Source organism: Brugia malayi (assembly GCF_000002995.4).
Source record: "Brugia malayi strain FR3 genome assembly, contig: Bm_v4_Chr3_scaffold_001, whole genome shotgun sequence".
Classification (NCBI taxonomy): Eukaryota; Metazoa; Nematoda; class Chromadorea; order Rhabditida; family Onchocercidae; genus Brugia; species Brugia malayi.
In genome coordinates this window covers 8,668,685-8,682,578 of record NW_025062477.1, presented here as the reverse complement: position 1 = coordinate 8,682,578, position 13,894 = coordinate 8,668,685, and the positions used below count along the sequence as shown (strand labels likewise).

At 31.6% G+C, this 13,894-nt stretch overlaps 1 protein-coding gene across 1 annotated transcript; it reads left to right on the top strand.

Moving 5' to 3' along the window:
* Nucleotides 1–5,099: 5,099 nt before the first annotated feature.
* Bm7360 (Uncharacterized protein) lies at nucleotides 5,100–12,080 on the top strand (the record flags this gene model as incomplete). Its single annotated transcript, XM_043080484.1, has 8 exons — nucleotides 5,100–5,157; nucleotides 7,019–7,194; nucleotides 7,832–8,910; nucleotides 9,742–9,847; nucleotides 10,247–10,469; nucleotides 10,588–10,676; nucleotides 10,919–11,097; nucleotides 11,909–12,080. 8 exons carry the CDS (start codon nucleotides 5,100–5,102, stop codon nucleotides 12,078–12,080), a joined length of 2,082 nt encoding a protein of 693 aa, XP_042936418.1.
* Nucleotides 12,081–13,894: the final 1,814 nt, after the last annotated feature.

The following is a 13,894-nucleotide window of genomic DNA, read 5'->3' as shown; positions in this document are numbered from 1 at the left end:
AAATATGCATAGATACATACCTTTTCCTGGATTAACTCTAAGTTTCACATATAATCATACAGAAATCCTACTGTAAATTAAATGGGAATTCAAAAAAAGCTTTCAACAGCGGTTTTTCTTTTTTAAATATTTTAAAAACTGAGTTCGTTATTGGAGCACGATAATTTCTTCAGTATATTTATTACTGATCAGATCAAAAAAAAAATAAATTCCACATAGAAACAAAAGTTTTTTTGGTAAAAATTAAACACAAATGTATTTTGTTGTCTCTAACCTTACAGATTAGAGATTCCAAAAATGGTACCACGAGAAAAAAGACAATTTAATCATATTTCAGCCATATTAAATATTAAAAACCAGTCAAGATGGAAACAGGGAATATAGCTGATATAAAAACAGTACTTTTATTCAGAGTTATCCTTTAAAGCGCAATCGATGTTATCACCACTCGTTTCTTTCGCCACATTTCTAGATCTATGCCACTGTTATTGTCGCGCATTCTAATCTAATTTCAAATTTCAAAAATGCTGCATCAATGAGCGAGGCAATTATGGGTAATAGTAAACTACCCATGAATTATGGTACGACTAACAAAGCGGAATATCATCGAATAATAAAACTGAAGAGACGTAATATTGAAAGGTGATCAAAATATTCTTATCATTGGGCATTACTCCCATAAATGTTGTTCAGTAACAGCATTAGGGCAGTAGCTTAGCAGAAGAATAAAATAAAACTAATAGGAAATGTGTAAGGTCATCAATTCAATTAACCCTGAAATCAAAAAAATTACACACAGAGAACTCACTATAGTTTAAAATAGTTGTAAGGTTGCGTAGTATTGCCAGTGGAATCAGTAAATGATAAGTCCTATATTTGAAAGCATGGGTAACACATGACATGATTCAGATAGGTCAACTTCCGACAGAGTTGTAGAATGAAGGACACTTGATAAAGATGTTTGATAGCAATTAATTGTACAAAATCTAAGCAAAGCATTGCAGATGAACTTTTCTTTTAATTTTTAATGAATACGAAGTTTTTATTATAATAAGAAATGCTGAGTAAATAGATCAGCAAAAGATAATGAAATTCTTGATTACTAGATCTATCTATTTATCACAAACTAACCTTAGGTAAGTTAGTAATGATATCTTAACGAACATTCTGTTAATAGAATGTACAAACAAAATAAGGTATAAACTGGTGTCAGAGAGTTAAATAAACGACATAATTCACCAATAATCATCCAAATCAAATACTCCAGTACTAAGTCAATACATGCAGAACTGAAATTGATCTCATCTGGTTAAAAGTTTAAGTTGTGAATTTCATTTCGAAAAAAAAATGTCCAAAACAAAATAGAGGGAAGGATGATTAAAGGAAATAATACTGCCAGCTCCAGATCACGATAATGAAAGTGAAAGGAAATGATCTAAAAATGAGAAGAGCAAACTGACAACCGAAGGTGATTTCTAAAAATGGATTGAATGAAACTTACCTAATAACCTTTCACCTGACCGGTGGTGCAGTTAGGGGTTGGAATTTGACGATGATAGTGGCAGCAAGAATCATGACCCAAATCTGACTTCACCGAATGTTTAAAAAGTTCAAAAACGGACAGACCAATTTTTCCTACTCATTTAAATTATTGCTTGCGGTGATCAGATTATTGGAAAAATTCGATAAGTAGATATTTATGTTTTATTGATCACTTTAAAATAAAAGTTGGCCTAAATTATGGACACATTTTTGAAGTTAACTTCAATATCAATTACAATATTTACACCGATTTCAGTGTAAGCAACCCAACACGCTAAAAATTTTATGGAACTATTTCAGGTTTTCTCTGCACTTCCTATAACAATCTTATTTTTTATTTTTTAACATATATCAAAAACAAGTTCGTAACATAAATATAACTAAAAATCAAATGTCATTTGAGCTCGATATCTACGAAAATTTATTTAAAAAAAATTTCAATGTTCGATAATAAATCGAAGTCAAAAAAACAATTAAGTTACGCGATGTAATTCAAAAATTCATGAACTGGGCCTAATCAGTCTAAATTATTGGTTATAATGTTGCAATATCTAGAATTCATCTTGTGTATTCATTACTTACTGCGATTTCATGTTTGTTGTTAAACTCACTGCATGCTTAAGCTTATTTCACGCTCGAACTTGTTTCATGTTTAAGCTTGTCAGGAGATTCATCCTCTAGAAGGAATAATCTTTAATTTGAGTGTTTTATACAGTAGGTAAAGCGGTCTACGATGAAATATAGTCAGTCATACTCACTCGAATCACTTACTTTTTCAATTTCTGCATTAGCAATCTGCAACATGTTTCTAATAACCAAAATGACAAACAATTAAGTAATTAACAAGAAGCTGGAAAATTGCTTTTTGAACTTATTATCTAGAAGTAAGCTTTTGAGAAACTTTGTTGATAACTTCAGCATTCCGTCGTAAATAATTCATGTGAGAACAAGAATTGAGAATTGATAAACAACATCACAGCAATGTTTTAAAATGAAATAAATTTTAAAGTTAAAAAGACCATATATTATCTAAATCGAATAAAAGGATTTAATTAAAATTCTATCTGATATTTGTTTTTTTTTTCTTTTTTCATATCTAAGATATTCCCCATTGTTCTCTTCAAAATTAGGTTACTAATATAATAATTTCAATTTCTTTCTTAATATAGCTCTTTGTCTAATGATACAGTGACTTCTATTAAATCCAAAAAATGCTAATTTTAGGTTCTTCCTCACATCACTTTTGATTCCTCGAAATTTCTAGCTTTTTTTTTTTTTTTTTTCAATTAATACAATAAGCACAACTTTATATAACTCCTGCAACTTTCAAGAATTCGCATCTTGAGAATTCTATGACGAAGTGGGAGTTATTCCATTTTTGTAACTAGGCGCTATTTTTTCAATTTCTTTCTTATAACAGCTTTCCTGCCATTTTAATTGATCAGTAATGTTCACATTGTTGTAATTTGTTATTCATCAATTTATTTTGCTTGTTTTTTTCTTCGACTTACGGCTAAAGTTATTATTTCCATAATTACGAACTGATTATACAAATTCTACTTTGACAGGGAGATGGTGTTGAAAAAAAAAATCAAATTATAATATGTTGAAACAAAATTGTATGAAAGCCATAAAACTAAAATCTATCTTATTTGAACATTCCTTATACAACAAATGTTCCAATCTCATGCAGAAAATCATTTAACCAATATTTATCTTTCAATTTTAACTCGAATATGTGTAGAAATTTGCTCCCAATTAGATTGTTTACAAATTATCAGTTCTTTATTTAGTTGATCTTTTGTTTTGCTTGTCGGTTGCTTACTAACTCTAAATTATATTCCAATTTGACTAGGTTAACAGTTCTTTATTTACCTAACCTCCTTTGCGGCATGTTCGCTCCCGCTTGTAAATCAAGCCTCGTTATGTGTTAATGCTTATATGATTAACATCCATTGCTGGGTTAGGATTAATAAGCCTTCAATTCGACTACTTATTTTCGGCGCAATTATACCGCGCTCTTGTCCAACCTCATCCATTTGAATGTTCCTAGCTCTTCCTCTTCACTTTATATTCCTAGATAAACTTTACAAAATTATCAGTATATTGTTGCTGCAGATATAATTCGTGTGTCGTGGTTGTTAGCGAATAAAAGTGATTATAACAGACTCCTTCTAAATGCATTCATCTAGACCGCCTGCAAACCACAAACAAGAAAGGTTTGTTAATAAAGATCTGCAATTTTTCGACAGATGGCTAACCTCAGATATCTTGCTGTACGTTGACTTACTATCTTAAATTTTTTTATTTTTTTCATATGATTCATCCGATTTTTTATTTTTTCATATGATTCACACATTGCCTCTGATTTACTCTCACCTTCAATAAATTGCTATCAGTTATCACCTGCCATCTACCAGCTTCTATTTCCATCATTTATTTTTCTGGTATCAAATCACCAAAAACATTTACTTCTTTCATCGTCTCACCAATTTTTTTACATTTTAATAAATAATTTAGATTCACAAGCAAAAACTTTTCCAAGGTTGTATATATAATCGTCTTGAAGTTTACTAAAATATTTTAGAGTTTTCCCTCCGTCGATGTCGATCGAAAAACATTCTTAGTATAGTTAATGTCGGAAAATTAACCTTTTGTTGATAACAGACTTTGATCTCTTTCCTCTCAAAAATGCCTCATTTTTGTATATGCAGATTGAAAGATTCAGGAACAAAAATCGTGAAACAACACCAGAAACATTACTTAAAGCATAATTTAATTCAGTTTCCAAATCTATGATAATTTGAGGACGAACATTCATTGGCCAGTTTGAGTATGATTTGAAATTGTTATTATCAGATACTATCAAATGTAATGTACTATCAAGTGAATACTGTCAAATGGAATATAAAGGACTTTTTTCAAGCTTTCTCCAAGAACTTTTCTGTTTATGCGGCCTAGTTTCATGGCCATAGAATTTCCAAAATCCTACACATCTAATAAATCATTAGGAAAACAATAGAGTGAGTGCAATTTCAGAATATTTCATTCACCTTCATCTTCTCATATTTCATGCATACTATTTCTTCCTCTTTGCACCACTTATTTTCAACAACAAAACAACAAACTGTGAAGATAGAATAGTGAGAGTGACTTCATCCAACAGACATTTTTAAACTTCAAATTTCTTTGAGAGTTCTTACCTTCTTCTCGTTACACGCTGTCGCTGCCATTATGATGAAGGAATTACTTAGCTTAAAGCTTCCTCTCAGCACCTCATCGTTTACTTAGTTAACGTTGCACTTTTTTACAACGACAGTGCTGCTCTCTCTCTCTCTCTCTTTGTGCATTGCAGTAGTAGCAGCAGCAGTAACAGCTGGTTAGCCTGTCTGCATTTCAGGCAGTGTTGCACCAACAACAAAGTAGTTGAAGTGAGGTCGAAAGGATCGTTGTCATCTATTCATCTCTCCGATCATTCCTTTGCTCACCTGGTCAATCAAAGAAAGAAAGGTTACTTCTTTCACAGCAATACTTCTAACTCGACTCGGAAATCCAGTATGGATCAACGTGAAGAAGTCGATGAGTCGATATCAGTACTCCATACCTATCTCCCAGGTATCTATTCCATATATAAAAGATCACTTGCTTGGCTTACGAATCACTCATCTCCTTTTTCTTCGTGATTAGAAAATTCGTTCTGAATTCTTTTAACAATATCTGTTTGCTTAATAAAGATAAAATCTTGAAGAATAGATTGACAAGAGGTTTAGACTAAGCAATCATACATGAATATAAGCACGTAATAAATACATCTTCCGGTTGTTTATAATAAATCTTTGTAAGCACTTTCCACTTAGTTTTCCGGTAGGGAAGACAAAGGTAAAAACTTCGAATAAGTTCGAAAATGTTTCCTTTGCTTAATGTCTAGAATTTTGAATTATCCAACATCGGATACTAAGAATATCGTCTAACACACTTTACGATAATTCGAAGTTTACAAAGTAAATAAGTGAAAATGAATATTCTAAGATCTCTAAATTCAAGCAAAGTAAGCAAAGAGACCTTTTAATTTACTGATCTGCAATTTCTAACAGAAAGCTAAACTATCAACTTCCTCACAGTTTAATATTTAATTTTAAGCTAAATATAACATATAATAACACTTATTTATTTTTTTTTTGCATTTTTAGCAGATCAAGCTTCCTTATTATAAAATCTTTCTTCAGATATCTTTATTTTGAACCGCGGCAGCTTTGTCTTGACATAGAAACAGCTACAATAATATCCCGAAATCTGCGAGGATGCAAAGAAACTTTGTGACAAATAAAGTTACAGTTAATATATATAAATAGAACGTTCAGTAAAACTAATAGGTTAACCTTAGAACCAAGCTTCTAATATCTGTCTTGAATTATATTCAAACTTTTCAAACTTCTGTTATGTCTTTTCAATGACATCTTGCTGAAAACTATTCTATTCATTTGTTTAAATAATGTTTATTTCGAATAATTTAAACATATCCTTCTTACTACTACTTCTAACAACGTCATAGTATAAGAAATTTTATTTTTTCTACTTTTCTATTTTTTTTTTTATTTTCTAGTTTTTCTATCTTTTTCTAAGTTTTTCTATTTCTGACTATGAGTGTATCATCGTTAAGCCATCCTCTCTTGACTTTATAACATAAAGAGAATTTTAATGCAAATTTTATTTCTACACTGAATATTTGTTGTTTAAGCTTCAAAGCTAAGTTTCAAGAAGGCTTTATGACATGTTGAAAATATAAATAATGAAATAATAGCAAGAATTTATTTCAGCTTGTATATATTCCACTTCCTCTTTGTAATGCTGCTGTTCTGTTAACTGTTGAACATATCACGAGCCTTAAGGCATACACAAAAAAATTATCGTAAACTAAAACATACATTGCAACATGCAACAACAAGTATTCAGTAATTAAGGAAAGTTATTTGAGTTTTCTTAAAATTTTTGTTTTTAAAGTTTCTTCCTAAATTTTTCTTTTCAAAATCTGTTGAACATTAAAGCATAGAAAAAAAAACACATTATCTGCATAAATCTGCTTATTAATTAATACTCGGATATCGAATAATTTTCAACATTAACAGTAATCTTTGCAACAGCTTTGGTTTTTATGAAAAATTTTTTTTATTTTTTTTGCTGCTATTAAAACTTTTTTCAACAAGAAGTGAAGTCTTCTCGAGGTTTACTTTCGTGGATGAGTATGTCCATTTTGTCAACAGGAAGTTATTGAAGAAATGGAAAATTTATTTTATCTTAGTATTTTAAGATGGAAAATAAATGTCAGTAAAAGGAGCTTAAGAGTAAGGAATTATGCAAGTGACTTTACAATACAGAATTCGATAATCATTTTTCTATTTTGGTTCCCCATATCATTTGCATGTATTTGGCATCGAAATTTAGATTTCGATAGATTTCGATGCTCATCATTTTGCAGATATACAAAATGCTATTTGTGAAGAGTTTCAAAGCGCCGAATGCAGTGTGGAAATGTCACCTGAACTCACCAAACCGCCCTTCAACTGCGCATTTCATGCATTAGGCAAAAGAATTCATTTGCTGCCATCAGGCTCCTTGATACCGAAGGATTTTTATCAAGTTTCTGCCACATTGGTAAGATTTCGCTACTTAGAAATTGTTTGCTATTTGCTTAAGCCGTTTTCGATAAAGTTTAAAGGCAAACTGACAGTGTGAATTAAATATATGACAGACATATAAGCGCATAAATGTTTTGGCATATATAGAAATAAGTTTACCAAATGGCAGCGAAAAATATCTTCGGATACATTTAGGGGAATCTTAGATTCATAAAAATAATACCAATTGTTTGTTTTAAAAAATTTCTTTAAAAGTAACTCGATTCCAGGGTTATGACTTTTTTACGAAAATATTCCGCTATTTCTCCAATTTAAGTAAATATCATATGTGAACTAATTCTGTCTCATAACTCTATAGTTATAACAAAAGTTAAGCTGTTCTCATTTACATTTTGCTTGCAAAGAAAATTTTCTGAAGAGAATCATCATATTGGTATCTCAGGCTTTACTAATGTTGTTCATAAAGGAAAAATAAAATAAAGAAGTTAGAGTGGGTAATGGACGAAAAAAATGATAAAGAATAGATGTTTCTCTCTTTTACAATGCAGAAAAAAAATATCACATGAGATTGCGTGCAAACGGAATTTCATCATCTGTGTAAACAAGGAAAAGTTTTCAGAAAGTTTCTCTGTTTATTATTTTTTGAATTTCAGGAAGGTGTGGTTGTCACAGATGGCCTTGCCAGTAAATATTTACATTTGGTGCTGGAAGGTGGTGATAACTGGAAATCACCGCTGCAAAAAGTTTTCAACGAGAAGCTTGGAATCAATTGGTGCTTTTTAGTTATGGAACTGCAGTCAGGTATTGCGCAATTTCATATGCTCCATGCACAAACGAAACCGACCAAAAGTTATTCAGACTGTATCATTCTATGGTTAAGTGAAGTGAAGCAAGCACCAGCATCACAATCATTACCGAAACCGAAAACAAACAAAAAAATTGTTAAGAAATCATTTGCGGACAAAGGCGTTGACGATACAGAAACTAATGGGAAAACAACCATAGTGAAAGCGATCAAACATAGCAATGGACAAAAAATTGTTCGTAAGAAACTTGCTGCAGCAGTAGCAATCGCACCATTAACAACGGTCCGAGTTGCGGACAATGATACAAAGATAGGAAATGACATTTCCGTTAATATCAAGAAAATAGTAGTTTCAAAGGAACGAAATTCATTAACGAACAGCAGAAGCGATGAGAATTATATAAATGGTAACGGTTCGACTGATTCAGGAGTTTCGCTTGTTGATTCGGACATCGAAAAATCAGCAAAATGTACAAAAAACAATGAATTGGATGAACAGGAACGCATCCCATCGATGAAACAAACAGAATCAATGCATGGTGCTAAATTTGCAGTACCTCTTTTAATTCCGACATTTAAAACAAATCTAAAAAAGACTGATGACGATAATACTACTGCTATCACTAATACTTCTGTCATATGTAACGCATCAACATGCCACAGCGACCTGCCTGCATCATTCACAATGCGCCGCAATAAAATCAAATACGAAATGAACAAGAAAGTGGGAAGAATTCCGGAAGAAGAGGAGATACAAAAATTAGGAGACTGGGAGAGGCCAGTTGTACAATTAACTAATGGTCATAGCATATCAGATCGTTACTTGAATGGACGTAATTTGATGACTCAGATGAGACATTCCGCACCAGTACACATCAACTTAACTTTTCCGAGGAACTTGTCTAGTGGCTTCGACAATTTGCCAAGGTAACTAACATTTAAAAAAAAAAGATCAAGCTATGGTTGAGGTATTTCTCACTGGTAATGAAAGATATGTCACTGATAGATGAAGCCAATGTACCGTTCATTCTATATTCACTCCGCGATGTTGATAAGCGAGCAACCTTATAAGCCTTATAAGAGCAAATTCTTTTTAGTGTTTGTTTTTGAGAGTTAACTAAAAAGAAGGATAAGAAGACGATTAATATTTTACAATTATTTTTTATTTCATTTCTCGGGAAATCAGAAGAAACAGTCTCAAAACGTTAAGCTCAAGGTTTAGATACAATTACAACTAAAGAGGTAAACAAAAATATACATTCGTACACTTTAAAGGCATTTAAAAGTACGAGAAGCAGCAATATTTTATAGTAAAAAAAATTGACGAAATCGATATTTCATTTTTCGGAAGAATGAAACAGATGGTTTAAGAGACTGGGACCTTATTTTGGTGGAAATGAGAAAAATAGCAAAGAAGCTATTTGGAAAGACTTCCTGAAAATCCTTCTCTGTGAGCTTTCTTTTCTAATTTATTAAAAAAGGAAAAAACTGTGAGAGAAGAAGCTACGAATAATGCTATGCAATGATTTTAACACAACTGGACCACTTTCAAAAAGCAAAGATCTTTCAAATAATTTCAGTACTTTTAATTTCTTTTTCTCTCTAGCGGTATGCCTTCTATAGATCAGTAATAATGAAATTTAAATCAGATAGATGAATGGTATCTCAATGATACTGAGCAAATTTATAAACATTTAAATTAACCTAATCTTATTTCCAATTCTAAAAGAATAATAAATCTGAATTTCCATATTTCAGGCTTCCTTCCAAAGATGATATTTCAACAACACGAAGATTTGCCGATGAAGAAATACCTCCAGTACAAGTACTTCAGTTGATTCTTAAAAAGTTTTCCTATAAAGAGGTGAGATGAATTTCATGAAAAATATTCATAAAATGTTGCATTTAAATACTAATGAAAAATATGCATAAAATCTTGAGATTGAGATAAACCCATAAATTAAGTTCGAACAAGAGCTCGTTCATTAAATAATTTTATAGCGGTCAGAGAATGGATGGATGTTTGTTATATGCACGGACTAATTGAATATTCCATGAGTGAGATCCTTTAATCTGAAATGAACATCAGATTAAAGAAACTTATCATTAGGAACAACTTTCAACCTTTTTAATTATTGCTACTATATGTGTAAATTTTACAATCGGTAGTTATTTATTCAAGGCAAAAAAGTCTACAAAGATTTATTACATGAATTTGAATTTATATTAATAAATACGAATTCATTGGTAAAATGAATTTCAGTTAGGTAAACTGAGAGAAGTTCATCCGCACTGGGATGAGCTGTGCGGGCAAGCACTGAATAGTGGTTATCATGAATTGATTAAAAAAGCGGATAAATTACTGACGGATTGTCAACGACGTGTACATTCTGAACCCGATCTCCATGACGTACTGTCTATTTTAACTAATGTACAAGTGCAGATTCTAAACCCCGTCGATATATTACGTCCAGCTATGGATGAAGGTTCCCATTTTATTTTCTTTACTGAGAATTAAGTACTTAATAATCAGCAGTAATTATATAAAAAATGACATTCACCGCCAATTATGCAATATTGCTACGGTCAAACTTATTATTTCAGGTGTTTGTTGCTTTCCGTACGGTGAATTACTCGATCAAACTTTCCATATAGTTGGAAAAGCAGAAGAGGTGATGGAAGGTAGAAAAGATGTAAGTTTGATTACTAGATAAAAAGGACCTTTATTTGAAAAGGGAAAAATAGTAGTTTGCAAAATTGATAAGTTTGTAAGTGTTCATCTTTCTTGATTAGTGTAGTTAAGTCACCCAAAACTTTGTTGGATCTTTGATGTCGTATATAGTTACTTTCTCATACATATGTACGCAGATATTAAATGCTCATTTTGAGGAAGAAGAGGAAAAAGGATGTCTTATATGTAAGGACCTTCTTATAGGTAACAATCAACTGGAAGTCAGTAGCTGAACTGGCAAGACGTGCGCAGTTACATTACAGATCAAATTTAGCAACAATTATGGAAGAGAAATTGGGCGAGGTGATCAGGCTGAAGGCATTACAATCCATACAAAGAATAGACAGTTTCATGATCGATTCGACAGTTAATAAACTTGAAAAGTTTGTTTTTTTGGAAGTGCTTGATGGTACTTTCAAATCAGAAGGCACTTGAACTTTCCACGTAAATAAATTATGTGCAAATTCAAAGAAGGAACTCTGTCAGATTCATGCATGAATATTGATTAATTTAAAAATAGAGTTCTTCAGGTATTCTTCTGTTGGCAGTCGTTGAATCTATTAGGTTTATTAGTCACAGATAATTAACTGATTTTGGTTAGAAGCGAAATCCAGTTTTTTTGGAAATTTCCTATATCCACGTTAAAGTAGAAAGCAAATTTGTGAACTGGAAAAATGGCGTGAAGAATCCATACTACCTGTGTATAGGTGAAGTAGAGATGAAATTAAGGTTATAGGTCCTACTGAACTATAGACACACAAATTCAAGGAGAGAAGGATTTGTCAAAGCCGAAAGACCGATATTGCTGTTGGAAGAGTGCTTAGAAGTAGAACGTGTTAGGATATTGCAAAGAAGATTACAGGATTTTTCCTTTCCTCATTATTGCTTTCAGCATAAATAATCACCGTCTGTCTTTTCTTTGTGGGTGAATAAGCCCATTTCTCCTGAAAATGCAAACAGTTAAATAAAAAAGGGGAATTTCCCAATACTGATTTCAAATTTAAAACGCCAAGAAATGAAGTGAAAGCTGAGTAGGCGTGTATTCTAGTTTATTAACTTTCTATGATAAATTGTCGGCCATATCTTAGATAAATAGGCATTATCTACATTTGGCAGTATTACACTACTCGATAATCCTTTCGTGAATAAACTCCTCAGTGATGTAAACATTATAGTTGTCTTGTATTATTACAGAGCAACCCATATGGCACGAGATGAATTGGAATGGGAAATCGAGCAACTCAGACATCAAAATACCCAATTGAAAAAGGATAATCGTGAACTCAAAAAGGACTGTATGAGATTAGAAGCAAGAGTGGAAATCATCGAAAATAAATTCAAAACAATGGCTCGATTGCTACAGTAAGCGTGATGATGGTTGAATTACTCTTTACTGTGGTGGTGTAACTGCAACTACAGACTCGTTTCTTAAACTTCGATCCACTAAAAGTGGGTCGAACTGAATCTTAATCTTAAATAGAATATAATGTTCCTGCTGAATACGCAAAAAAAGACATTTTGCTTCCAGGCATGCAAATACTTCATTTTTTATAAATTGAAATCTGAGATTTAATAGATTGATTCATTAAAGATGTATTTGCTGCTGACTAATATGTATAAGTTAAAATACTTTGATACTTTCGTTTTAATAAAATGTTATGTTAAAGGCTGGCGAAAGAATGAATTTCTTGTTTCAGAATTACAGCTATGTGGAGCAAGGAACCTTACTTTAGTTCACTAATATATTTCATTATTCTTTAAAAAAATACAGCCACTGCATTCCCTTCGTTACTATCTTTCTGTAAACATAAAACATAGTTTTAAATTTACTGAACCATTTCCAATTGCCAATATCTTGAAAACTATTCCCGCTCCTTTAATGAGTATTGCAACCATTTTTTCTTGATACCAATCTAAGTTTATGTGTTTATTTCAATGTGTTAATCGACATACTTTGCCTGCTAAACAGAATTTGCACAAAAGTTAAAAGTCACAAAAATCGGCACAAAAGTTAGAAGTCCTACCCTTTCCCTCTTGAAGTTGCTTCGACGAGAAATTTATTCCTCATCAACTTTTTTTAAATACATTCCCGAAATGTAGTAAAAATAGAAAGTTCTTTCATCGGAGTCTACAGTCATGTAGAAACTACTATGCCTGTATAAAAAATATGTGAAAATGAGCTATTTGCACAAGAGTGGAACTTCAGAAAATTTTCATTGCATTTGATAGTCAATGGACAGTTTCAAATCTATCTCCATATCAAAGAATTCTCTTAATCAGAAATTATAAAATCGGAAAACAGTTTATTCAGAGGTGAAGTAACTATGTAGTAAGTTAATTTAATGGATCAGAAACTGAAATAGGCTAAAATTATCCAGTCAGTTTCAAGAATAAGAAATTCCAAAGCTTAAAGGCTGGAGTATAATCTAAAAACATAAAGAACCAATACACTACGTTTAGCCTTCCGATTTTAGTAACCCAATCAATTGTCCCTCGATTGCTTTTCAAGCTTTTTTTACTACAAAAATCAAAATGTCCATCCACTCACCAATCGATTTTTTTTACGAGAAAAAATTTGCAAAAACTATTAGAAACATGGGCAGTAAAAATATCAACAATCATTTTTCGAATTTACACATCTGTCGAATTTACACATCATAAAAAATAATCCATTACTTTGGAATGACAATAACTACAATCACAGTCTGATATGCACTATCAGCAAGTGAATGAAATAAGATCTGCAATGAAATAATCTGCAATGAAATAAAATCTGCAAAAGAAATTCATGCTGAGAAGCCTGAGAAGACTCAAAAATAAACAAAAAAAAGAAAATGATGCTTTTATAAAGTTATGCAAAATATGTAGATAAAATCATATTTGTTCTTTCTCCTACAGCTATAGCAACTGTAGAATTGAGAGAAATACTGTATACTTCTTATATCGAAAGATTCTTGTTCGTGACAAAAGCTCCCATGGCTCTGTAAAAAATTAGATGGTACTGGTTTTGTCAAACCAATGCAAAATCTAGTTTAAAATTTGTCTGTTTTGCTATCAAAAACTGATACTTTGAACTCATAAATTCTTGAACACAGAATTACAATAAAAATTAGGGAAGTAGACTCGAAAACGAGGTTTGTTTGATAAATGCTAATGCTATGTATGCAAAAGACATTCTGA